General features: G+C 36.1%; 1 protein-coding gene across 1 annotated transcript in view; it reads left to right on the plus strand.

Moving 5' to 3' along the window:
• Positions 1 to 352: 352 nt before the first annotated feature.
• The window catches only part of LOC104546520 (PAB-dependent poly(A)-specific ribonuclease subunit PAN3-like), a gene marked incomplete at its 3' end in the record, with an annotated part of 38,680 nt that continues 11,877 nt past the window's right edge, over positions 353 to 27,155 (plus strand). The window contains exons 1-5 of the mRNA XM_010191935.1: positions 353 to 468; positions 11,209 to 11,275; positions 12,995 to 13,065; positions 15,257 to 15,319; positions 23,915 to 24,076. Coding sequence (XP_010190237.1) covers positions 460 to 468; positions 11,209 to 11,275; positions 12,995 to 13,065; positions 15,257 to 15,319; positions 23,915 to 24,076 — 372 coding nt within the window. The remainder of the gene's footprint in view (positions 469 to 11,208; positions 11,276 to 12,994; positions 13,066 to 15,256; positions 15,320 to 23,914; positions 24,077 to 27,155) is intronic.

The following is a 27,155-nucleotide window of genomic DNA, read 5'->3' on the forward strand; positions in this document are numbered from 1 at the left end:
GATTTATTTTCTTTCTGATATCATTACTTGCCGTGCTATTCTTGTTTCTCAAGTTCAGATTCCTCATTATTTCTGTCAAAGCTTTTTACTTTTCCCTGCGTTTGTACTGTAACTTCATGTTGCATATGCTGTCTTTTAGCAACTTCTTTCATAAAATTTCTTTTTCATTCTGTGCACTGTTTTTAGTCACTTTGCTGAGAAGATAGGTTTGAAATAGTGTTACCAAACTTTTTCATATTCTACACCCCGCCAAGAAAAATATGTAAGAGATATTAGCAAATAAACCCCAATAAACTAACTTTTTAATGAAACTTTTTTTTTCTTTTTTTTTTCTTTTTTCTTTTAGTTCCTGGTATTGATGGCGGTGGGTTAGCTGATGCTAGCCTCACAGATTCCTACTTTAGCACCAGCTTCATTGGAGTTAATGGATTTGGAAGTCCCGCTGAAACAAAGTATCCCATGATGCAGGTAATAGCAGTGAATTATATGCTGTTTCATTAGTTCTGTCTGGCATTACACCAAGAAGGGAAACCTGTTCAAGAGGTGGGGAAAAATGGAGCCTTCTGATATGTGTCATTGTGTAGGACATGCAGTGTATCCCACTTTAATTTTGCAAATAGAAATGAAACAATATCATTGCTTTAAAATTAGTCTGGTTTTATTGGTACTTAATCTGAGCTATTGTGTTGGGCTTTGCCACGTATATTGACTCTGTATTCCTAGATTTCTTTTTTGGCTCATAGCTGATTTTTATAGCCTTTCACTAAATATGTAAAAATTAGATTTTTGAAACATTTCAAAGATCAGAAGTCATCGAAGCAAAACAAACTGTCAGACCTGTGAATTATTAGGCAAAAATTTCAGAATTTGGGAACTTAGTTTCTTGGGTGTTCAGTGATACTGAATTCACATTCAAATCTTCTGAAATGTTTTCTTGTATTTATAGTGTTCTGTAGATGTTGGTGTAGGAACTCCCATGAGGTGGAATATATTGTGTAGGTAGTATGCAAAATTTACAGCAAAAGGCTGTCATATTTAAAATCTAAATGAGTATCTATTGAATTAGCACATGAAGTACTATAGTAACTCCCTCAAACTGTTATGCTTTTTGAAAGCTGAAAAGAAGATGGTCTCTCCCTGTACTCAAAGGTTTAACAAACCAGTTTCTGCACAAGTCAAACAGTTCACACTGAGTCCTGACAACAACTCTCTTCTTTTGTATCAAGGAAACTCTCCTTATGAGCTTACTTTGATCTCAATTGTGGCTGTATTATGGATTGAAAAATAACTCAGCACAAGGTGGGAAATAATTAGGTGTGTTCCCTTTTTTTTTTAATGCATGTATTCAAGAAGTCTAGCTTTTTTCATTCAGCAGAATTGCAAAACTATGGAAATGTTTATTACTGACAGTGCTGCATGATTTAAACTGAAAAATTTTAACCTCTGAGCCCAAAGTTTGGGGTATTCCAGTATTGAAGCTGGAAGTTAAAAGATTATTGTTTTATAGTACAGTTACAAATTTTTGTATTGCTGAGATCATGTAATTTTAACCTTTTAGTGCAAAGTCATTGTTTTGTATCCTTAAACTGTATTCTACAACAACACTGGTGTCTTTCTAAACACAACTCTTTAATTATAACTCTTTCTTCTAGAAAGACAATAAGACACATATCTAATGTGAATGCTTATAGCATTTTTAAATACTTTACTAATGCCTGTGAGATTACAGTCAAGACATTGTGTTTCTCTTTGAGAAATAGAAGAAATTGATGTACCTCTTACCCATTGCAGGCCAAGGAAAATGACTTCTGAAGAAGGATTTCATTAGTGATGAGAAAGTGCTTACAGGCATTAAACTACAGTTTAAAAATCATTGTTATGTTGATTATTTTTTTCCCTTTGAATCATGTAATTTAAGTTCTTGTTTGCATAGGTAAAGCTGGTAATGCTGTCTGTTTTGATTGTGTGTCAGCTTCTAAATTAAGTCCATACTGACAAAGTTTAGCTACTTGGAATGTGGTTTTTCATGTGATTCTGCCCTTTGGAGAACGTGGCAAGGGAAAAATCATAGAGACTTTTACTTTAAATAGTACTAATACTTTATGGTTTGTAACAGAGCCTTTGAATCTGATAGATTGATGGTTGTGTCAAGGATGTACCTTTTGTTCTCTTTATGAAAATTTGCCCAGATTTTGTCACTTGATTAAACTTTTGCAAAACTGGTTTATGTAGACCAACTGGAGACTTCCTAGATGTTAGATAATTTCCCAAAGATCTAGTCTGCAGTGGCATGTTCCAGCTTGAGTACATTCTTGCAGTTACAGCTCTGGCCTAATCTAGGCCTTGCCTGAACTCTGAGAAAAAAGATCTGCTTCATTTCCATCTTTCCTTTTTTTTTCCACTTCAGACCAAAGCAGCATGAAAGTGGATCTGTATTTAGTGAAAAAGAGAGCTATATCTGTGTTATTTGCAGCAGGGGGGGTGTATAAGGGAAAAGATGATGTGACTGAGAGAAAGTGAGCTGAAGATAAGTGAATAAGGAACCAGGAATGACTGAGCAAAGGGTCTGGAGCTGAGATGTGACATTGGTGGGATACTCACAGAATGGGGACTGAAACTGCACAAATAAAATGCACAGAAATTGAGACAAAGAAATAAGTTGGTATAATGCAAAGTAGGGTGAAGAGGAAAAAAATAAATCTGTGTGCCTATTTCTCTCCAGGTCCTGAATCAAACTAAAGATACTGGAAATGTAGTGTTCTGCCATTGATGAAACATCCGAAGTCTTCTGTAAAATGTATCATTAGCTTTTCTGTTTTGTTTTTGCAGATGAAGACATCAGTTCCATCTGTGAGTTAGTCACCTCTGATGGATCTGTGCAGTTCATACATGGGTGCATCAGTGATGCAATATGAGGAAGTTTTTTCAACTTGTTTTGTAAAACTGAAATTGCACAAACATGCAAATAAACACACTGCTAGAAAAACACTACTAAGATGCAGTTGATGTTAAGAGATGTTAAGTTTATGTTGCTGATACAGCCTTGAGTTTATATATTGAGCTGTATTCCTCATAACATGGTATTATTTTTCCAGTGGGAAAATTATAAAGGGACTTATTCAGGACACAAGATTTGTGATGTATGCCTAATGAGCATCCATTTGATAGCTGATTAAGTGTTCATCTTACGGTTCCATGCCTTACTCCTGCATGCTGTTCACATCCTTCTCATGAAGATTGTTAGTTGGCAGTGCGCTTTCTTGTGCAGGTTACCAGTATTGTATCTGACTTTGTGGAATGCTTTCTTTATGCAAGAAGAAAGTAGTTTGCATTTTATAGAGGCACGGGAAGAAAAAAAGATGGCAATTAAACACCTCCCACCAGCAGTGCTAGTGAACTAGAGACCCCAGAGTTTTTGAAATTAACCTGTACAGCTGGAAGGTGAGGAATGGCATTAATGACCACCTGTAGAAAGCTTGGTTCAAGTTACTCAACAGGCCTCAGTCTGATAGAGATAGTAATAGAGTCAGTCTCTTCTGGGTAATGCTCATTTTCTTCTGTCATGAGATAATCTTTCTGCAGTCCATGCTTTATTCACTAGACACCTTCCAACATAATAATCAGGGACTTAGTAGATGAGTCTTCTTCACTATTCCTAATTAATCTTCAAAATGTATTTGTCATGTGCAGCAAATAAAACTGAGGTTTGTTGAAAAGAATGTGGTTGTATATATTGGTGTTATCATGGCACATATTTAATGGGGCCAAATTGCCTCAAGCCAAGTTATATCCAAATTTTGCAGTCATGTTTTCGTGTGCAGTGCATAATCTGTGTTACAGTGTTAAATAAGCAGCAAAAGGAAGGAAAGTAAAAGTGGATGATATTGTGATGAATTGGGGAGGGCATGTGCTTTGATTATAAATATTGCAGGTGACTAGTGGTCAGCATTTCTGCAGAGCAGGTATTTCTGACTGAGATTTCATTTGTATTTATTGAAGAATATTTTATAAGATCTAGAACAACTCATTGGGGTTAGAGTAGTGGCGAAGATACAATTAATGGCAATGGTCAGTTTGCCTTTGGAAAAAAAAGGAGTAAAAAAACCCTTGTTACAGTTTGGAAGAGGCAGGATTTTTGAAGTGGCCATGGCTCTAATTCTTTCTTCCTTTCTGAAAAAACCCTCTTTGCTTCATCCTTCCATTCCTCCTGCCTCAAAGGTCTTTGCTGTTAGCCAGCCTTTCATTACCCCCTCCATTGGCCTCTTCTGTTGTTACTATCTTCCTATTGACTAATGGTCTCCTGTCCTCATTTGTCTGCATTTTTCCGTAGTGCAGTTTAGTTTCATGTGTCTTTTCTTCCCTGAATCAGCATCTGCTTTCATATGCTACATTAGCAGTACTGGCTTCCAGCTTATCAAAGCATGTATTTTCTGTTTTCCCCTTCTCTAACTAATAACAGAGCAGGCCTGCACAACACATGGCTCACAGGCTACATGCTGTCCCTAAAGCTGTTCTTTTTTCTTTTTGGTGTAACAGCAACAGCAGCCAAGAGACAGTCAGAGATGTGGTTCAAGAAGCAGCTCATTGCTTTTGGCTTTCCCAGCAGTGAGGAGGCAGGGGCTGGCTGGCCGGCCAGGTTGCCTCTGGTGCTTGGCTGTTTGCTTAGTTGCTCAGCATGTGCCACTTAGCTGGCTGGTGTCTGTGTTCCTCTGGCACTAGTGCTGCCCCTTGACTAACTTGTGGCTTGATCAAAGATACAGGTGATGTGGGAAGCATCTTTAGCAGTATTATGTTGGGATGGTAAAAGGATATGTGAATAATCTGGTGGAATTTATAGCAGGATAAGGGAGACAAGTACCTTGATGTTAAAACTTCTAATATCAAATTATAATTGAGGAGTTTGGCTGTAAGAACATAAAACAATAGGTGTCTTCATGTATGCTACTTTTTGGAAATCCAGTTTTCTTTAGTTTGATAGGATGGGATTTATAACTACATGGCTTACGTTGGACTGCAGGTTATCTAGAAAGTAAGAGTCACAACTTTTCAAATAATCACTCTAATCAAAACAAGAAAGGACCTAATAGCCTTCAGTATTAAAATTGGCAAGGTCAAGTAATGGAGAAAAATTGGCCTTGCTTGCTTTCCCCATGCTAATGTTGATATACTAAGTGTTCTTCAAAAGCTGGAGAAGTAGAGACCATGCTCACTTCAAAGCCTTGCAGCAAAATAAACACAAAGACCTTTGTTCTCATTGCTGTGTCTGCCAAGAGTTGAGTGAAGACTCTCCTTATAGTACAGAAGCTTGTAAATGTCTTCAGTTTTTAACTGTTGAGAACTACATGGAACTACAGACGTGCTATTTTAAATATAAAATTATGCAGTTGTTTACATAATGCTTTCTGAAGAAATTCAGTTGCTTTAGTTCAAACAGTTGTGAGTAGGACATGCTGTAGATGGTGCCAAATGTTCTGTTGAAGACAGGTTTTGGATTATTAAGAAAGGAAAGCAAAATATATCACCCTTTGTAGATCACAGAATCTGACAATTAAACAGTAATTTATTTAGTTTCATTAAATCTCATTCTTTTCCAGGTTGACTTCTTTTATAGTCCAATTAACATTATTCTAAAAATTACAAGGAAATATTCTGAAATGTAATTGCAGTAGAACAGTAGATGAAGAGTATAGCTTGTGACAGACTACAAAATATTTTGAGATAACATACTTAGCACAGGAATGAACCTTAGGCAAGTGCTTATTTTCTCAGACTTAGGGTGGGGAATACAGTGACAGAAGGAAGAAATGCCATCTCTTACGTATTTTGAGGAAAAAAAATGATAGAAAAGCAAAAACCCTCACTCAAGATAAGTCTTGTAACATTAGTTATGTAAAATTAGATCTAATTGTGTGCAGCAAAGCTTTATTCATCCCTTTATCTTGCTGAGAATTTTCTAACTATATACTTTAGAGGAGGGAGATGAAAGCAAAGCAAATTTGTCTTAAGTGCAGCTATAATTTTGGGTTTCACTACTGGACATTGAAGGGTGGAGGCAAGGTGGTTTATGCCTTTAGAAGGTGGGAATATTTCTTGTAACACTTCTCTTCCTAGTGTATTACACCAAGGGAGTATTGAAAAGAAGGTGAATGATGTCCTGGGCTGCATTAGGTAAAGCATTGCTTTACCTGATGGTCAAGGGAGGATGCTGCTTCTCTGCTTAGCACTGGTGAAGTCACACCTGGAGTGCTGCTCTTGTCAATATGTGAAAAGTCCAACCTCCCTGCCAGAGCAGGATCACCCAGAGTAGGTCACACAGGAATGCATCCAGGTGGGTTTTGAATGTCTCCAGAGAAGGAGACTCCACAACCTCTCTGGGCAGCCTGTGCCAGTGCTTTGTCACCCTTACAGTAAAAAAGTTTTTCCTTATGTTCACATGGAACCTCCTATGCTCCAGCTTGCTCCCATTGCCCCATATCCTGTCATTGGACATCACTGAGAAGAGCCTGGCTCCTTCCTCCTGACACCCACCCTTTACAAATTTATAAACATTAATGAGGTCACCCCTCAGTCTCTTCTTCTCCAAGCTAAAGAGACCCAGCTCCCTCAGCCGCTCCTCATAAGGGAGATGCTCCACTCCCTCAATCATCTTTGTGGCTCTGTGCTGGACTCTCTCAAGCAATTCCCTGTCCTTCTTGAACTGAGGGGCCCAGAACTGAACACAATATTCCAAATGCAGTCTCACCAGGGCAGAGTAGAGGGGAAGGAGAACCTCTCTCGACCTACTGACCACACCGCTTCTGATACACCCCAGGATGCCATTGGCCTTCTTGGCCACAAGGGCACATTGCTGGCTCCTGGTCATCCTGCTGTCCACCAGGAACCCCAGGTCCTTTTCTGTTGTGCTACTCCCCAACAGGTCAGTTCTCAACATATACTGATACATGGGGTTGTTCTTGCCCAGGTGCAAGACTCCACACTTGCCCTTGTTGAATTTCATTAAATTTCTCCCTGCCCAACTCTTCAGCCTGTCCGGGACGCACAGGAGGCTCCTTCTGAACATCAGGAAACACTTTGCCTGTGAGGGTGACTGAGCACTGGCACAGGTTGCTCAGGGAAGTGGTGGATTCTCCATCCTTGGAGATACTAAAAAAACCATCTGGACATGGTCCTGTCCAACCAGCTCTAGGTGGCCCCGCTCAAGCAGGAGGTCTGGACCAGTTGGCCTCCAGTGGTCCCTTCCCATCTCAGCCCTTCTGTGAGTCTGTGAAAGTGTCTAGTCCTTAAAACTATTAAAATAGTAACCTCACATGGATATTATTTTTACAGTGATACTGTTGACCTACTGTCTGTTGTTTTAAAGTCTTTGTGAAAATACTACTTTTTAAAAAAGACCTTAACTTGCAGTGGTTCTGAGCAGGAAATTTTAGTATACAATAGGCTATCTTATGTCTAGATAAGATAATGATTAACTTTCACAAAATTTCCATTTTTGACACAGTACCTTTTCACACAGTCTTTTCCTAAGAGGACATGAGTTACTTTGATAACTCATACAGGAGTATGAGTTACATCAGGATTACTGATGCTCAAAGAAAGAGTAAAAACTTCTGAATGAGCATGTTCCCCTCCTGTAACTTAATTGCTTGAATATTCAGGAATCAACACAGTATTCTGAAAGAAATTATTTCTCAGTTTTTCTGTGAAATTAAAGAGTTTGTATTTTATTACTGGTGGAAGGTTCAGCATGGTGGAAGGTTCGGCAGTGGTAGAACTTTAAGCTGAAGCCTCAGGTCAAATCCTTGAATAGAGATGAGTGTGACCGTTTTGTTCTGCAGTAGCTTTCTTTTGAGATGTGAACAGAAACAACTTTTTAATTCCTTTAGAGGGAGGAGGGCAGGATGTATGCTAGCCCGTCTAGTGGAATTTTAACTAGTCCTTAAAGACCCTCAAGAAATCATAGCAATAGACAGGCAAAGAAAAAGTTTACATGGAGCTGAGTGATATTGGTGTGGCACTTCATTATGATAAAGTTGTATTTATGAAATTCCATGTGGTAAAGAGATGGTGAGGACATAGTACATTTAGATGTACTAAAAGTGTCTGAAGCTCTCCTATGTGCCTTACCTTGCCTGGCAGGCTTAATAGGAGTGATTTCTCCTGTTAATGGTTGCTCTTACTTTTCTAGAGCTTTCATCCTTTGGGCTTAAGGTGCTTGTGATTGCATTCTTCTTGAAACTGAATGTGTATGAAAAATAGTTCAACACCATTAGAAGAGATTGAGAAGTGTTATTTAAAAACTGCCTTCCAGAAAGCACAAATAACAAAGAGTACTTGGGTTTTGTTTTTTCATTGTTGTTGTTTCAAGACATTTTCAGCCTGACTTGGTAAAAATCAAATAGAGGAATAGCCTTCATTAAGACTAAATGCTTTTAGGTGTAAAATGTAGGAATTTTAATAATAAAACAGTTTTAAAATCCTTTACTGTTTACGTACAGGTCTTCTATGAATAATCTTAAGATAAGAAGCTTCTGTGTGTGTAATAAAAGTGAAAAATGAAAAACTAGTGAAAGAAAGTGGTAAAGTAGAGGTTTTTAACTTCATTCAAGATATAGCTTACAAGCAGTTGTTAAAGCAAGAACTGCCCAAGACCAGTGAAAGAAGATTTGGTTTTTTTTCCAGAATACTGGTTCATGTAAAATATGCTTGCACCTTGGACGAGACTTGACTTTGTAAAAGCATGATTGATGTTCATAGGCTTTGTTTTGCACTGTGCTTTCAGGATCCTGAACAATGTGTTCTGTTGCAGTCTGTCTTGCATGCACTATGTGTTTTTAGTGATTGTACGAGCACTGATTTTCATCATCATACTCGCCTATTCGCATTGCAAGTTTGCTGTTTGAATGTTTAACTCCTGTACTTGAAGAGATAGAATATTTATGGCATACAAGTGCTTGGTTCCAAGTTTAAGATGTGCTTAACCATCTTTGATACCAACCCAGATCTCAATATCATGTTTATCCATGTTCCAACAGACCATTACCTTTTTGCATTAAAATTACTATGATAAGCTGAGTGTTATAAATAGACATTAACACTATTTTTATGTACACCTGAACAACTTTTGTGCAAATCTGAAAGATTGGGAAATTTCTTCCTAAACCACTTCCTTTTGTAAGAGTCAGTGTGGATGTATCAAATGCCAAGAAAAGATGCATAATAGGGATGCTTTTCAAGTATTTATGAAGAACTATTTAACTTCTTTCAATTGCTTAGTCAGGAAGGGAATATGTTGTATGAATAGTTAAGATACTATAATCCAGAAATTTTTTATTTTCATGTATTATTTTGATGATGGTGGACAGTAGAATGTGTATTCCTGAACCTGCGCAAGATTGTTAACTTAATGTGGATCTCCTGAAGTGTTACCTTGTTTTGTAGAAATAGGTAAACTTTGTTTCACTGGAGGCGTCCCTTTTTTGTAAAGAATTGTTCATCATTAGCCTTCTAGCAAGAGTTACGTTGTGTCAGTGTCACTTCAGTATATTTAGGAACATGAGACATGTTACATCATTTAAGTCTTGAAAAAGCTGAAGGTTTACATAGTGTTTACAAATATACATGTGTTACACATACTGTCCTAGGACATCTGTGTGTGCTATAGTCCTGTTTCATATAATGCTATGTACTTGTACTGAGTGAAGAGTTGTGTCAGAGAGGCCTGAATTGTAGAAAGCTTGCTGTAGCAATGGAGCACAGAAAACGAAAATAATACACAAGGGAATAAATCACTTGAGGGATTGAGCATGTTGGTGAGAGGGTAATGTTTGAAGATACCTGCTGACATACCTAAATTTTACCAAAACTTTCTTCAAGTTATCTAATAGTGCAGGCTGTTTATTTACAACTTGCTTTCCACATGAAAACTACTTCACACAATCTATTCCTTCATTTAGATAGAAGTATTAAAAGCTGCAGCTTCTGGTGAAGTCAGTGGTAGTATGAAAACTGCAAAGGATGAGGAACTTGAATTGCAGTAGGTTTTCAGTTCTACCATATTGGATAACACTCAAGCCTCTGGTGGTTCTCCAATGTTCTTGGCATTGAAGCATAATGTAATAAGCTTTTTGTCCTCTGCCGCAAACATTGAGATTGACCATGGAAAAATGTAAGTATAAAGAGCAACTCCAGTGATCAGTTTGAGTCTTACTCTGTCTAGACTACTAAATTAAACATGCCTGGAAACTTTCCCTGATGCTTAGGGCCAGCTGGCACAAAATGACCTGTTTGTGCTGGTGTACGCTCACTCAGTAAAGCAGAGGCTGCATGCAAACTGTCTCTTTGAAGGGTTCTCAAACCTTTTCATTGCTGAATAGTGCCTGGAAATTGGCTGGGAGACTCCTGGTTGATGTGGGCCAAAAGCATGCCAAGGAATATTTTAACAAATTACTGTTAGTCTCTCTCAGCGATGGAGAGCACTTCCCGACCTTGCCTTACTTTTCTTCTCACACTTTCTCTTCCTGTTGGCAGACTGGTCAAAGAATAAGCAGACGTGAGAAGAGACGCTTCTAAACTTCTCTGTCAAAGCAGCACTACTTCACTTAGTCTGGTTTATTGCTAGCTTGTATTTCTGGAGGAATGTTGGAGAGGCAGGTAGAGCCCAGGAGGAATGTTAAGAGCGTTTCAGATGTCCTGCTGGCTTACAAGAATCATGTGATTTTACTGAAAGGTCTCAAAAGGTTCTTTTGTTTTAAAAAGGCTCTATCAAATGCTATACTAATTTGAGTATTTTCAGAAAAGTTTCATGTTGTGATGATAGTGTATAATAAAGGGAGGAGTTGTTTCAGGAGTACAGTGTGAAAGAATGTTTAAACGAGATAAGTAATTGACTTCTGTAACATTTTGACAAAATACAGGGAGAGGACTGTAGGTTTGGTAGATGCTCCCAACTTAGAAGAAATTTACGAAGATAGTGTTTTGTTTTAATATACAGGCATTATTGATTTGCGTTGCTCTTGTGTGAAATGCTTTATTTTACTGAACACTTTTGTCAACTACCAACCACTGTCTGCTTAGAGTGTTTACTAGATGAGCAATGAGCACAGGTTTTATAGTCTGTTCTTAAAACTTCCTAAATGCCTTGCCCAATGCCCTCAGTTAGTCTTTTATAGCTTTATTTTACATGTACGCTTCTGTCTTCTGTTTTTACAGAGGATGACAAATAGCAGCAGCTCCCCTAGCCTTCTCAATGACAGTGCCAAGCAGTATGCAGGCCATGGTAAGTACTTTTAAACTAATTCTTAAAAAAGTATGTTTGGAAATTTAAGAGATTCACTTTCACAAATGAGACTTAAGAGAGGTTTCTTTCTTTTCCTCCTCTGATTTGATTTGAGATGCAGTAGAACTTTATTTTTTTAACAAGAATGTATTGTGTGATTACTTTTAATACAAAGTGGAAGTGCTACTAATAAATTTTCAGCCTTCTTTTTGCTCAGTGGGAAAAAATGGAGTCGTTATCAGTCTTGTCACTGCAAGTGAAATGCTAGTTTGGATATCCACTGTAAAATACTGATAGCTTGAGCATTTATGTTGCTCCACAATAGTATCCCTTGTTATTGTGCTTTTCAAGTAAGTTATTGTGTGAAATGAATGTATGGGTTTTTATTCTTTATTTAGGGTGTATGGGTTTTGTGAAATGTATTGCATAACTGATGATCTTTAATAGCTATTAAGTTTTGTCCCGTACGCAGTACTTTACCTCTTACTCGTTCCCCTTCTATAGAGAACGTGGTTTTCAACTGAACAAAACATCTCTATAATACAGACCTACGTACTTACTAAATTATTGTGGAGGGCATATTGAACTTCTGTAATACACTTTTCAGAATCACTGCAGATTATTTCAATTGTAGCTGTCAAACTGAGCTCTTTAAAGAAGAGGCTACTACTTCCTTATTACAAGGGCATACATTTAAAATATATTTCTGCTCAGAAAATTGTAGTGTAAATAATGTTCTAGAACTCTATTTGCATGTCTGACCTTGCAGCTATCTCCTTACTAGGATTATTATTTTTTAAGCATGATAGTAACTACTATAAAATTAAGTTGCTTGAAAGTAAAAATTTGTGTGTTTTTTCTATTCATTTTTTTTTCTTCCTCCTGGTTAATTTCCAGTAGGTTTTGTGATTAATTCTACTTCTTTTGTCCCACTGAACAATTAGGTATTGAAGGCAGTAGAGGTCTCCAGTTTTAAAAGCAGTCAGAGTTTGGCTGTGACAGGCCAAATAGTGATGTTGATGCATGTGAAGGAGAGAAACCAGACTGACTTTTTTGGAAATCAGTTTAAATTCTGTTGTGTCTTAGGTCCTTTTCTTCCTCCTCCTCCTGCTCCCACCCAAACTGTGCTTCATTTGTAGAATTACCCTTTTCAGAAGTATTGATTAATGTTGAAGAAAGTGTGTCATCAAAACACCAACATTTACAGCTGGCAGTAATCTGCTAATTTGACAGCTCTGCCCATGTTGTTTAGAGTTTTAAGTTGCATTTGTGATTATTATTCCATTTTTGACGCTTCAATTCTGGAAAGGTTGCACAGGGCCAAAGAAAAAGCAATAAAATAACAAGATACAGAGTCTTGCTACACTTAGTTCTGATTTAAATTTGTACAGAACAGTGACAGGACAACTAAGATCTACATCATTATTTGTAAGACTGTTATACAGAAGATTGCTAATTTTGGGTAACTGAAGATGAAGGCTTTGAAATGTTAAATGGATGTTAAATAGTATCAACAGCAATGGGACTTAGTTCTGCTAACGAGCACCATTTCAGTTGAGCAGTTCCACAGAAGCTAATAAATGCTGTGGGTTTTAGCACTATGGTTGCTAAACTTACTTTTTGTCAAAAGGATGTTTTCCATACAGAAATAAGTTATAAAATGTAAAATTTTTTTCTAGTATTAGAGAGATATAACATCGTTTTATATTATTTTTACAGATCCACTAACTTCACCAAATTCATCCTTGTTTAATGACTTTGCTGCTCTCAGCGTGTCTCAAAGGAGGAAGGTAAGCAACAACTAAATCTTAAGTAGCTTATTTGTATATGAGTTGACAGGCAAGAAGATCTGGAATAACTTGAAACACTGGGTGAAATAAGGATGATTCTCCTAATGTTCCTAGATTTATTTTAATATGTTGCTGCTGATATAAATAAGATCTTACTACTTTATTTTTGATATACCAGGTCAGACTGCTGCTGCTATTAAGAAATATCCCAAGCACTTGAAAACTGAAGTTTATAAGAATGCTTTGAATATTAAAATTAGGACATAGCTCATTGAATTTGAAAATGAATTATATTTATTGTACTGAGGCACAAGCCATCTGCAAGCATTCATGGCAACAAGTTCTGAATGCATTAAGAATCATTCCCGTCTTTATTTGTACCTGATGTGAAAATAATTGTTACAGCTTGTGAAATGCATTTAGTTTGAGAGATACTGATATTGTTGGAAAGCTAAAGTTTGGGATTTTTACCCCTCTAATCTGTATTGGGAAATCTTTCTTTTGCTGAGGGCTAGACAGCATCTTCAAACACCTTTGAGCTGTGCCAACACAGGTTGTGATGTTTTCCAATTACACACTTATAAATATAGTGGCTGGAATAAGACAAAAGTTTGGTTACACCAGAGTTCCCTTTCATTTTTGTGAAGTGTGGCATATCAAAAAAGACATTATCTTGTTCCAACTAGTTACCAAATTTTACTTTCACTGGTGACTTTCATGTTTTATCCTTTTCTTGTTAGCCACATGGTCCTGAACTTCCCTGTAGTTGATAATGCAGTCTTGAAAGCAAGCTACATCGGCATTCTTGTGACTTTTTATAGAGCTTCATTTGTGTTTTGGCAATTGGAGCTCTGTATCATTTCTGCAGGTGAAGATTGAGCTTAGAGACAATTACCACAGTTGGCCCATCAGACTAACGTTCCTTGAAATGAAATACTGTTGTAGAATGTTAATTTTCTAATATTATGATGTATCCAAACTACATGGAATCTCTGAATTGCCCTTTTCCTTAATGCTGGTATAGCGCACTGAAAGTTGGATGTGAACAACTATAAAAGTGTTGTTTATCTTCTTACTGAGGATAGTAAGAACGAACATTTTTAACACATTCCTTTTTAACATAGTGTGCAAGCAGTATACATGCACACATATATGTATATACCTATGCGTGTGTGCGCTTATGTATAAACCACATGGACCAAAGAAAGTGAATTGTCATACATAAGTATTGCCAGAGTGACCACTGCCTCTTAAAATGACTTCAAAGTTAATTAAACAGTACAAAATGGAAATAAACCAATTAATGCTTGAGTGTAAAACTCGGGTAACTCAAAGCTCAAATATTAATATAGAGTCTCTTCTGACTTGGTCCCTTTTTTCCCCCCAAGAAAAATATCAGCAAGTTAAGCCACTCAATGCTGAAATAGTATCAAGAGAGAGATTTATCTGTGAAACTTGTTGACTTGGATTTTTTCCAATTAATGTTTCAGACATTACTGGCATTAATTGAAATAGGTTTGTGTTTTGCTTCACATGTTAATGATTTATTATGACTGTAGTTTTGTAATGTATTCTTGTCTAAAATGTTGTTAATACTAGTAACAGGAAAGTTTTAATCTAATATTACTTGAACTGCCTAAAAACTAGGCATCTAGGCTCCCTCTATAGTTAGCAGAGAGAGATGAGAGGCTTAAAGAAACATTCAGCTCACACTGAGAAAAATATTTTGGTAAAGACTAGATGTCAGTGAATGCTTTAAGTGGATAAAAATTGATGGCTGAAGTTGTAAGAAATTAATCATACTTTTGTGACTGACTGCATTTTACTACCAGACAATGCATTGCAAATAGTCGTGGATGTAGTTTCTTAATATTTTTATTATTTTTTGAATACAATATTCAAACTGTATTAAGTGATTTCCTCAAAAGCATTAAATACTTAGTGCCAGGTATTTAAAAACTTGTGTCATTTTTCCACACCACAGTACGTAGGGTTTACTTAGCGATGTGTTTTAGCAGGCCAGAGCTTGATGCTTGCTGTAGCACAAGATAGCCTTCTAGAAGTGTATGCCTCTGTTCATTGACCCTAAAGGGAGCCTTTGTGACTAGCTTAAATGTAGGTGTTTACAACATCTGTTATTTGAAAAAAAACTTTCCATTTTCTTGATAAGTTTTTGTTTGTTCTGAACTAGCTGGCAAAACCAGCGTTTCCTTCTTTTATCACTGACTTGGAGGACAGATACAATACAGTCTTGGTAAGTGAATAAAGAGCAGTTGCTTTCCTTTACAAATTAGAATTGTGATATTTTGAATATTTAGAACTATCAAGTTATTTGCAACTGCGTAAAAGCTGCATGTTTGTCTTGTGTAAAACCATGAACAGTTTCTGTAAAAGCATGTAATATGTAGCTGTGTTAAAGAAGTTAAGTTTATTAATCTTTATTATCAGTGGGTATTGTTGATCATGTAATCCTGGCAGCCCTTTAACACTGGGCAAGCTATATGGATGTAAATATTTGGTACCAATAAAATTTTAAAGATAAGACTTGATGATGGTAATTATGAATATCCTTGCTTTCTAATCAGACAGCTTTTTTTGAAACTAGTTAGTATGACTGGGCTACTTAAGTTGCTTATGATTATTTTGATGTTTAAAGACATTCTACTTTTTGATTAAAAAGTAAACATAGTCCTTGAATTCTTATGAACATTCTTGAGGTTATTTTCTCTGTTTAGAAATTATTAAACTGCATTTCAATTTTAGATTTCAGGAAAGCTAAGATTACTATTTAAAGACATTTTTATAGGATACTTAAAATGAAATCAAAGGAGCTAAGTATTTCGGTAGATGGAGCCTTGGTGGAGGTTCTGTCAACTGTAAAATCTTCTGGATTTACTGTCCGGTTGTTGTAACTCCACATGCAGTAAGACAAGCAACCTTAAAGTGAATTTCCTATAAGAGATTTTCAGGTAAGTATTAATCTACAATGCACAAATAGGATTTGTGAAGCATGGAACAAAAGCTAGAGTTAGTATCAGACTAACCCTCTTTGCTGAGAATAATGATGTCACATTTATTTTATTTTTTCTTCAAATACATATATACTTGTTAAAAATAGAGTGACATTCTGAACTTGAACTTCTTGAGTGGTTTTTTCCCTAAGTTTACTGTTATCTACAAAAATGCTCTTCTCTAAACCCTGAAATGATCTGGCTGGAAAACTCCTTGCATACATTTTGGTGGTTCTGGTAAACAGTTCATAAAAACACTTGCCAACATAACTGATCAGAATCTGTTGCCAATGGAATGACAGCTTAATGCACTGAAAAGAAAATCTATGATTAAATTTTTGTTTACATTTGTTCTGAGACTGTTACCACTAATCCAGGCTAAAAGGTTCCCCTACTTGTCACTGGTCAGCCTTACAGGATAGTGAAAAGCATTGCTTTTACATTTTGCTTTGTTCTTTTCATACCTTCAATCCTCATGAAAACTGAACTCTTCTGAAAAGTTCCTAGTATCGGTTTATTTCCATTTCATTTTTTAAATCAAAAGTCACACCTAGAGGAGGGCCATTAACGTGAGAATCACAGGCTGCAAGAAGTGAATCAGCTGCTGTAGGACTTTCAATACAATTTTAATGCTGGCTTGTATGTATTTTGAAGAATTTATTTTTTATTTTTTCCTTAGAGCTCCTTCCATTGTGTTTAGGTGACTAAAACCCAGGACCAAAAGACTCAAAACTACATTAGAATGGAAGAGAGATTATTTGGACTGAAGTCCACCCAGAACAGAGTGCTGCTGTTTGGTGCTCTCTGTGGAGATGTAGACTTCTTTAATTCATGTGCCTTGATCAGCAGTCAGATACAGAGAGAATTATTTTGAAAGAAAAGGCTGCCTGTAAGCCTAGTGTGCATAAATACAAACTTTCTAATGAGTACAAGGAGACTTTTGCTTCTAATGTTAAAAGAAAACAATAAAACTAACTCCAGGTCCTATGGAAACAAAATTCTTAACACCTCAATTATTGCTGGTTTTTTTTGTGTGTCTTGTCCTTCATCAGTTCTGTTACCTGTTGGGAAGCTACGTTTCTCTCCAGCTTCCTGTCTCCAGCTCTGTCTTGACACCTCTGATTCCCAGTCTTTATATTGTTCAATGGTGTACCATGTTTGGTCTTGCTGTGTTTACCTTTAATGAAAATGTGCTGATACAGTTGTTTTGTTGTCACAGCCTCCTGAATAGCATCTCAGAAGCATGTTCTGAGAAGCTGAGGGTTCATTACCAAACACCACATCATGTCACTGTGTTGTAAACTGCAGAATTATGGCTGCACAGATTTTATAATATACGTAAGCTAAATTTATAATTCAAACCTGATTTTTTTTTTCCTTCTGGGGTTATACACCCCTACTGCCATAATGAAACATCACAGTTTATTCTAATTTTTTAAAAAAAGTTGTTGCAGGAAAGTAGGAAAATAGACTATGCTTCTAGAGAAAATGAATAAATGTTTATAGGTAGTATGGTGTTTACTGTGGTCTAGAAAGTGCTTTAAAGGTGTGATATAATCTAACATTTTTTACTTTTTTTCTTTGGAATAGTTAGTTATTGGAATTGTTCCTTGGTTGTGTGCCTTTCTTGTCTTAGTATGATATTTTTCATTTTTGAGTGTGACATGAGAGAATACATTATTCACATTCAGTTTTGTGTACGGATTAGTGATTGTGTTACATAAGAAATCAAATTATTAAGGCACTTCCTTTTAGAAATATGTAATATTTTTACATTGATGAGGAGTCATCATCATTCTGTTGCATCATCCTATTCTGTAATTGAAGGAAACTATCAGAATAAGATAACTGCACAGTGCAGCACTTGCCTTAGAACTGACCTTTGCTTGTTTTGGTTTTGTATCTAAGCAGGTCAGAAATATTTTAAGATGTACAGACATCTAGAACTTTAAAAGCTACTCTTCTCATTTTTAAAACATAACTGTTCAGTTAGCTATCTAGACTTTGTCAGGTGTAGCTTACAAACTGAAGCAGTTAACTGCAAATGTAACTTTAATGTGCAAGATGCTTTAGTTTATATTTACAAGCTTTATTTGATTCTTTCTGTGCCAAGATGCATGTAGTCTTTAAGAATTATTTGAAGTAAAATAACTGAAATATTTTTTTATACTTGTGCACACATTTGTTGAAAACACTATACAAATATTTAAAGCAGAAAAAATACACAAGAAATCATGTGCTTAGTAAAGACAAAAGTTGCATCAGTCTTTAGTTCTTTTTTTACCTATATTTTTTTTTATAACTGTGAACATTTTTCCCCTATTTTTATAAGTAATATAAAAGCTTCTCACCCAAAAGAAGAAAATGAAAAATCTTCTTTTATAATGAAAGATAGCTTTGAAGGTTAAAGAAAACCTGTTGTTTGTTCACTGTGTGCTCCTTCAGCAGTAGAAGTTTTGAAAGTACATCTTGGGGTGGTGATACTCTGATAAGTCCTTGCAACACAGAACTATCTGCTCTAGAGATATTTCAATTCAGGAGGTGGTTTTAGTTTCGTAGTAAAGAACTTTGTCGGTATAGCTGCATCTGTGCTAGATTTTAGCTGTTGTGGTCATTCGTACCTCATCCAACCTAGCTAGGCTGCAAAACTGCTGAGAAAATATTTGACTTAAAGATATGTCAGTTTTTGTTAGCTCTTTCCGAACTCTTCAAAATTTTAGTGTCTTCAGCATATATACTCATGGAATGCACTTTTTTAGTGTGTACACCTGAAAAACTTTCCTTGGCTATGGTTTAAAATGTGTGATGTAATGCCTGATCTGTTACAGCTTTACTCTGATTAAACCAAGAATATTTTTTTTGCAGTGATCAAATATGTTGCTCTGGAATGAGACCTATTTCTATGCCAAATTGCACATTTTAATTTTCTTTGGGTAGAAGAATATTTTGTGTTTGTCTCTGGATGATACTTTTCAAGTAGTTAAAGTTTTATCCCCATCCAAACACAGGTTTTCATGAACAGTTTTAAAGAAGGGTTCCAGACGGGGCAGTGGCTAGTTCGTAAGTGCATGTAATAAAAATTTATAACTTTATAAACCTTAAAATTATAAACATATGAACATTTTACATGTTAGCATACTCCTTTTTTCATGAAAAAAAAACAACAAAACAAACTGCCACCTATCAAAAAACACCAGCCAACCACACACTTAATTCTTTTTAACCTGTTGTCCAGGTTCCTATTCTTTTTTTTTTTTTAGTGTGGATATCAAAGTGGAAAAAATGGTTCCAATATTCAGAAGCTAAGGTACAGAAAACAAGTATCATCTGCTTCTCTACAGTGAGAGATTGTAATGAAAGAGGAAGAGGAAAGAGTATCTTGGTTAGCAACAAACCCAAACCACATGAAGAGGTTTGTAGCTCTTTTGGCCACAAAGCTTAAAAAGTAAAGACAAGACAAATTCTCATTTTCATATTATTGGCTTGCAAATCTGTTAGGATTCTCTTGGCAACTATACCTAATATTCAGGTGTAACACCTTATATGACTTATTACTAAATCCAGTTCTGCAGGTGTGTTCATGATTAAGATGCTTTTTAGCTGATTGTGCCTGTATAGGGATTCTGCCTAGGCTATTGTGCTTTTCCTCAGTAGCATATTTAAGTTCTTACCTATAGCTGGGCATTTCAAGCACTCTTATTCCAGTTAATCTGTTATGGCTGTTGAGTGAAAGTAGCAATGATGATACCAATGGCTTGTAGTTAGCTTTTAGTTTTCAAGACATAATACCACAAAAGTGGGTTCTGTCTCAGAAGACCTAGCTGAGTGTTTAACCTCTTTGTCTACTGGTCTCTTTGCCACTAACTTCTTTTAAAAGAACCAAAGTCTTACAAAACAAGCCAACATTGAAACTTAAAATTACATAGAGTGCTTAAATTTGTTAGAAGTACTGCAAAGAAAACATGATATGCTATACCTGATCTTTCCTGTCTGGCAATGTTATGTTTATATTTATCTGTTTGTACATACAGATATAGTCAACTTGCTGTACAACAGATGAGCCCTAGCTAATGCTACTGTGATACCTTTTAGCTATGGTAATTTAAGGTAATGCTGCTTAGTTTAGCCTGTGATGGAGAAGGCTTAAGGTCACTTGCCTTTTCCTTCAGTAGTAAATTTGCCAGCTTATACAGACTTAAATATTACATAGAATTTATTAGAGAGGAGAAGTCTGTACAGTTTGACTATCCATAAACCTTCTCTTGTTTAGATTTATGCCTCTAGTATAGCCTTAGAACATCTTATACCGGTGGTGTATGTCCAGCTCTGAATTGGAAATAAGTGTGGCATTGCCCACTGTCCATGAAACAGGAAGAACTAGGGGCAAAAACACTGTTACAGCAACTAGAAAAAACATAGACTTAGTAAACATGTTCCCAAACTTCTTGAATGAATGGGAAGCAAGTAATTAAGCTGACTTGAGGAATATTTTCTAGCATGGGCTAATAAAGTTACTCATTTGTAGTAGTGTTCTAATGTGAAGATGCTACTCAAGAAGGACCTTTTTCTTTTTAGTGTGAATTTCTTTTGTTCAGGTGTAATGTTTCAGACTTCGGGGTTTTATCTTTTCTAACATAACAGCTTACCTCTAATTATGCCAACCAATAGCTTCCTATCATTAATTGCTGGCAGCAGCTTGGTTTTACAGGGCAAGGTATATAATTATTAGCTATGGTTGAAAATGCTTACCCTTCTCACCCTTCTAGCAATTAAATGTAGTTAACTGTTCCCTGACTCATGTAAACATTTGCAGCCAGTAGTTACTACTACTTCTCACTTCTTTGCCCTGAAGGAGCTGAACTCTTCCAGTAATACTTTGTAATAATTTGGTTTTGTTGCTTTTTTTCCCTTTCTCTTGCACTTAACTTTAATTATTGTAGTTTAACCTTATTTTTTCATTTAAAAATAATTGTGATGTTTTTGACCTTTCAGAACTCATTTGGAACTTGTAACCATATTGGGAGTTGCAACCTAGTTTGAGAAATACCTGCTAAATGATTATGAAATATTTAAATGCTTTAGCCATCTTCTTCCCCGCCCCTCAAAAAAACCCGAGTTCATTATGTTGAACTATCCCTTCATCTGTATGGCTGAACAGGTGTTTTTACCTCATGGCAAGACTTTAGGGAAGGCAAAAATGCAATTACTTTTGTAATAATCTAAGAGAAACTGTCCCCATGCCAAGAAGTTGGTTTTGGTTGTCTGGATTGTCATGCCTCTGTGTTTTAGGTAAATACATTCGTTTAGTTCAGATATGATCAGAGAATGTTGAATTCTTACTTGTTTCAAGATGCACTGTTCTGTCTCTTGCTTTATTTGCTGCTCGGTGTAGAAGGCAGTGATGTAGCAATGTTGATTTGCTTATGCAAACTGCTCAGTCTCAGCTTTACTTTCTGTTGAATCTCTCCTCTTGGTGGACACTTTTTTCTGTGTTTTCTGGTCTCCTGTAAACTCAGATTAGATTTCTGAATCAGGTGCCATTTTGCTCATTGAAAACAAATGTAAGTTAGAATGACTTTGATGCAAATAGTCTGAAATTTATTTCCAAATGTTAACGTTGTATTGGCCGTCTTCTAATGTCAGTCTGAACTATGAAATCCTGGCCTAGTAATCTGTTTGTGCTTATCGTATAGAATGAAAGTAAAATTTTGAAATAATCTTGCCCACTTTTTAGTTTATTTTTCTTTTCATACCAGTAGATGAACTACAGGTATAGGAACTCATATTGTCTCCGTGTTGCTTTATGGCATAGAACTGACCATTGTTCCTTCCCCTCCGGCCCCCCAGTATGGGCCTTTATAAAGCCTAACATACAGTTTAATTCTGTTGCCTGGAATCATAGAATCCCCTTGTAACCAAAATAGCCTCCCTCTATGTTGGCCCAGTGCCTCTTTTGTTTTTGTTCTCCTTTTCAAAATATTTCTAGATCACCTTTTATTATGGAGCATTAAAAGAACCTTTTATGAATAGGAACGTGATTGGACACTGGATTGTAGTCCAGTAGTCTTGCAGCAGACTGTGCCCCTGCACTTGGTAGAACATGGAAAGAGATGGGAAAGCTGCCAAGGAAACTGTTGCTCTTCCTTACACTATTTCCAACAGCCAGGCTAAGAAAAACATAGCACAATCAAACCCTGCCGTGAAGTCCAATGTTATTTGTATCTAGGGCTTCTCACACCTTACAACTTTGCACTTTATGATTCCAGTAGTACTTCTGAATTACTAAGTAGTTGAGTGATTCTCCCAATAAGCAAATAGTATTTAGCTCTAGTGTGATCAGTTTTCATTTGAACTATAGGAGGACTTTATGCTACCCATCACACAGTTTACCAAATTTCTCATTGGTACTGTGAAATTTGTTGCTGTTGGTTGTTATGAAACATGCAGTTTATTGCCTTCGTAGTTCATGCTCCATGTTGGGATCCTTCTGCTTTTTTAGACAAATGAGCTACTAGTGACTCTTTTGAGTTTTAATTCTTTCCAAAGCTTTCATCCTAAAATTTTTCAGGGAAGTAGAGGAGGGAATCTGTTTAGGTTTTGGTTTTGCAGCCATTTTATGATAGTTTTGTCTTGTGTTTTCCACATTATTATGTGTGAATGGAGAATCTTCTCCAGTTGGATTCTCACCTTGTTTCCTGAGGGACAATTGTTAAAATGCATATCAAGTTAGACATTGCTAAACTTTCTAATGTGCCAGATGAAGTAGATATCTGAGTAGAGGTAAGTTAAGTTTCGATGAATTGAAAAGTGGTCTAAAACCAGATAATGATAGTTCGATTTTCACAGCAAAAAAAATACAGCAAAAGAAGAACAGACCAACGCCTGAAATTTGGTCCAATTGTTGGTATAATTGGTATAAAAAGTTCTTGTCCAAATATGCATACATGATGAAATAGTTGGTTTTGTGGTACTTACTGTTGAGGTAGGTACGTGTTGGTTTGAAAGCACAGACAGATTTGGAGAACTTCTGTACTTCACTTGTTTGCAAGTCCTTAACAGATATTTTTACAGTATACTTTTAAAATTTAATGTTCATACCATGCTTTATAAGTAGTTTAATTTGTTGAGATCATTACCAGTGTAACAGAAATGTCACTTGTATTAAGGCAGAAGTACCTCCTACACATTCACTTCAAGCATCTTTTGTTTTCTCAAGTTTAAGTTGGTTTCCAATGCATTTATCGTGCCAATCCTTGTCTGTTTTCACTTAAGACAGTAAATGAAATTAGTCTTTTGTATATTAACTTGAGCAGAAATGTTTTTCTCATTGATTTCTGCAGCTGACTACTTAATTCTACTTGATTTTTTTAAAGCAAGTCTTCAGGAGATAAGTCTGAACAAATTAGAACTTAAAAAGAAGCGTACAAAAGCCCTTTTTAAGTTCCTGTTTGATAGAAACCTCGAGGGAAATGTTAGAGTTCAGTATTATGATGTGATTGAAGGTATCTATTTGAGAAATATGGATTTTTTTAAACAGTCATTCATTTTTACAGAGTTCCCCAGTTTGTGCTCATATTTCAGTGTCTGACTTGTGATGGATAGTTTTGCTTACAAATAATTAGTAGTCCCTGAAGTTTATTTTAATTTGTTTTTTAAAGTATTGTTTATTATAACCAATTAGTCAGGATTGAGAGGAAACAGTCTCGTATAAACTTTACTTGCAAATTGTTTCCTATTCCACCAATCCAGAAGTCATATCACACTGTTATACCTAATTTAGTGTAGCTTTAGACGAGGGTTGTTAGGAGTGGCCTGGTTTCTCTCCTTCTTTTTCGTAGCCCAGGAAGTATCGACTGGGGATGCTGGATGAGAGGATAGTTCCGGTGGGATCAAAAGCAAGAAAATCAAAGAACCCTATTGGCTGTCTGGCTGACAGGTGTAAAACAGGAGTACCCATCAATATGGTTTGGTGGAACAGAGTCACAGAAAACAATTTACAGGTAAAATTATTTTTTACTAGTTGCTTTTTCAGTATTTTTCATGCTTTATTTTAAATTCTGGAAAATGTTAGAAGCAGTTATTCCAAATATGAGTTGAGATCAGATCAAGTATTTATTTCACAAAGTAGATGTAGTGGCCCTGCAGGAGAGTGACTTGGAGATGTTTTATTCTTTTCACTCACTGCTGTGCTATGTACTCTGCTTGACTGTTATAATCTGTGGAGGAGGAGCAAAAGTGATAATCAAATGTACTCTAAAAGTAAACAAACACACACAACCGTTTATTTTCACCTTTCATGTGAGGAAGGCTTCCACTGATAAAATCAGTGAACTTTGTTTAAATGATTGATGCTTAATGCAAAAAAAAAACCCTAAAATTCTCAGTACAGAATTTGAATATGTAACCACCATGATCAGAAAGTGTAAACTCTCAACTTTCATACTGGAATAGTTTATATTTCTCAACCTGTGTGGTAAACTTTATTGTTACTTTACTACATTTCTGAATTTTCTACAGCTCCTTAAGAGAGGAGGGGTACAGCTTCATTTGAGCATCTCTGTACAGAATTAGCAGGTTATCTTTAGGATGATAACAGAAGGTAATTCTAGTGTAGGAAGAATCTGCTTTGTGTCCCATAAGATGGGGTTTAGATGGAAATTGTTATAGTGGTTGGAGCTTCAACACTACTGCTGAATGTTGTAGTGCTTTTGATTCTTCAGAGATCATTATTTTAGTCTTCCTATGAGGGTTATGTTCTTTGTGATGTTTTCTAAGTAAGTGAAATGAGTAAATTGACAATAGACTTAAAACTAGAATTTGTGGCACCTTAAGAGTTTTTCAGTTCAGGCAAACATGCTACATTGGCTAGGGACATTTGGGCTTAAGCCTACCTTGGCCCTTTTGCTGCAGTGGAAGCAGCGCAGCCACTGGTGGAGAAAAGATGAAGCATAAAGGTAGCATTGGTAGAAGGGACCAAGTTAGGTCGCAGAGATGTGGTTGGAACCTGTGAAGAACTTCTTTTCTCAAGGAAGAGAAGACTAACAGATTGAATTCGTGTCTCTCTAATGGGAGTGTAAACCATAACTGGCAGACAGTTGCTCTGTGGAGAGAGTCAGAAAACTGGTCTTTGAATTTCAGGTGGATGTTAAAGGGCAGGGAGAGCTCTGTTTGTACTCATGTCTCTCATTGTTTTCTCAGCTGTTCAGTGTTGCAGGAGGGTTTGTGATTGATCTACTCTGCTTAAAATAAAGCAGAAAAACTTAATGTTTCTGGAGGCTGGAGAACTAGTAGTCTGAGACTTGGAGGTTCTGCCCAGGAGCAATTATTTTTTCAGTACCTATGCCCTCCAAAGTTGTGTTGAAAGTATGGCAGTGAGAAGCTCAAGGTCCCCTAAGGGTTAGAGGCAATAGCTTGGGATTGGCTGCAGAGCATGTGGCTTTTGAAGGTTGCAATTCCAAGCTCCTTTATTGTGCCAGAATCCAACTACATAATTGAGTTAAATTGTGTACAGCATTTTTTTATTACCCAGTGCAATTACATAGGTTCCCATGGGATCATGGGACTTCAGAAAAGCATGTGTATGCATATCTGGTGGAAATAAGAACAGAAGGATCTTCTAGCCATAGGAAATAGTAAAGGAAGGGGGAGGGATTGAAGGACGAACAGTGTAGTCTGGCAAGAGTGAATGGGGAAAGGTGTAAAAACAGACTGCAGAGAAGATTATGAGGATATATGAAGTTCTGTATAGGTGAGAAACAGAATTTTATTTTGATGTTTTCACTCTTATCATTGTATATCATTGTATTGTAGTATGAGCTAAAACTAAGCTCAAAAAATGCTAAAATACTGAAAATTTAATTATAAAAGCACAAAAAATGTCTGGAAAAGTCTACTTAAAAAATGGGTAATTTCATGCTGAGATTTCAGATTGACCTTGTTTTTCTGCTTCAGTATCTATATAGTCCACAGATAGCATTGCTCTTAAGTATACTGAAATACAGACCATTTAGAGATTTTTTTTGCAGGTGTGAATATAGGTTAATCAAACTAAATTTTGGCTGATTGTGAGTACTAAGCACTAAGTAGAAGGGCTAAATTATGGTTGAGACGTCTGTTTGAGGGTATCTTTTTTTCATGCTTGAAGATGAAAAATCAAAATTGCATCTCAAATTTGATAAGGGCTCACGGTGCTGGGCAGATGTTGAAGCTCATGTGTCTGTTTGAATGTCCACTCTTCCAAATGCGTGGTTTTAGAGGTGGGAACACACTATTTCATGGTGCAATATTTAGAGAGTTTTGTCCCAAAAGCAGCTGTTTTAATAACAAAGGTAATTTACAACATGCATTGTAAAACAGTGTAAGTGTTCTTCTTGCATATCTATGAATGTATAGTCCGGATCTGTTTACTTAAAATACTGTGTTACACTTCTATGATTAAAAGTGGAGTCCACAGAGTTAATTGCATTCTGGGTTGTGCATTTAAAAAGCAAAAAATCCCTCAAAATCACAGTTTGTTCTTCAGTGATATGTCCTACCCTATGTTAGGAAATATCCTGAGCTACTACACCACTGTGTGATACTGATTAAACTAGCAAATGGTAATTCTGCTTAAAATAGTAGAAATAAATACATTTTTTGTTTTACATATCAGTTCATGATCAGCGCCATGAATAATTTTTGTTCTTCCTTGAACAAGAAAAATTGACAAATTAATTTTTGAAATATGTATTATTACTATATTTAATATATTAATATTTTTTGCATAAAGAGCATGGACTTCTAAAACTTAGTAGTTTTTACAGTACTTTGAAGTATTTTGTTAAAGAAATATGGAAAAATTTAGTGTCTTTAAAAGTTTACTTAGTGAAATCTACTCGCTAAAATGTAACAAAACTTTGCGAGTGGTTTTATTTGTCTGAACCTGTGTTCTGATTTAATAAAGTCTTTAGCCAATAAATTTTACCCAGTTTTAGTGAAACTATCTCTTAACTCTTTTGAAAGAGCAGTAGAGCAATAGGGCTAATAACGTTAATGAATTGAATTTTATTAGAGTTGATGTGGTGGCATGTTGCACAAATT

The sequence above is a fragment of the Mesitornis unicolor genome, unplaced genomic scaffold, assembly GCF_000695765.1.
Source record: "Mesitornis unicolor isolate BGI_N332 unplaced genomic scaffold, ASM69576v1 scaffold22069, whole genome shotgun sequence".
Lineage (NCBI taxonomy): Eukaryota > Metazoa > Chordata > Aves > Mesitornithiformes > Mesitornithidae > Mesitornis > Mesitornis unicolor.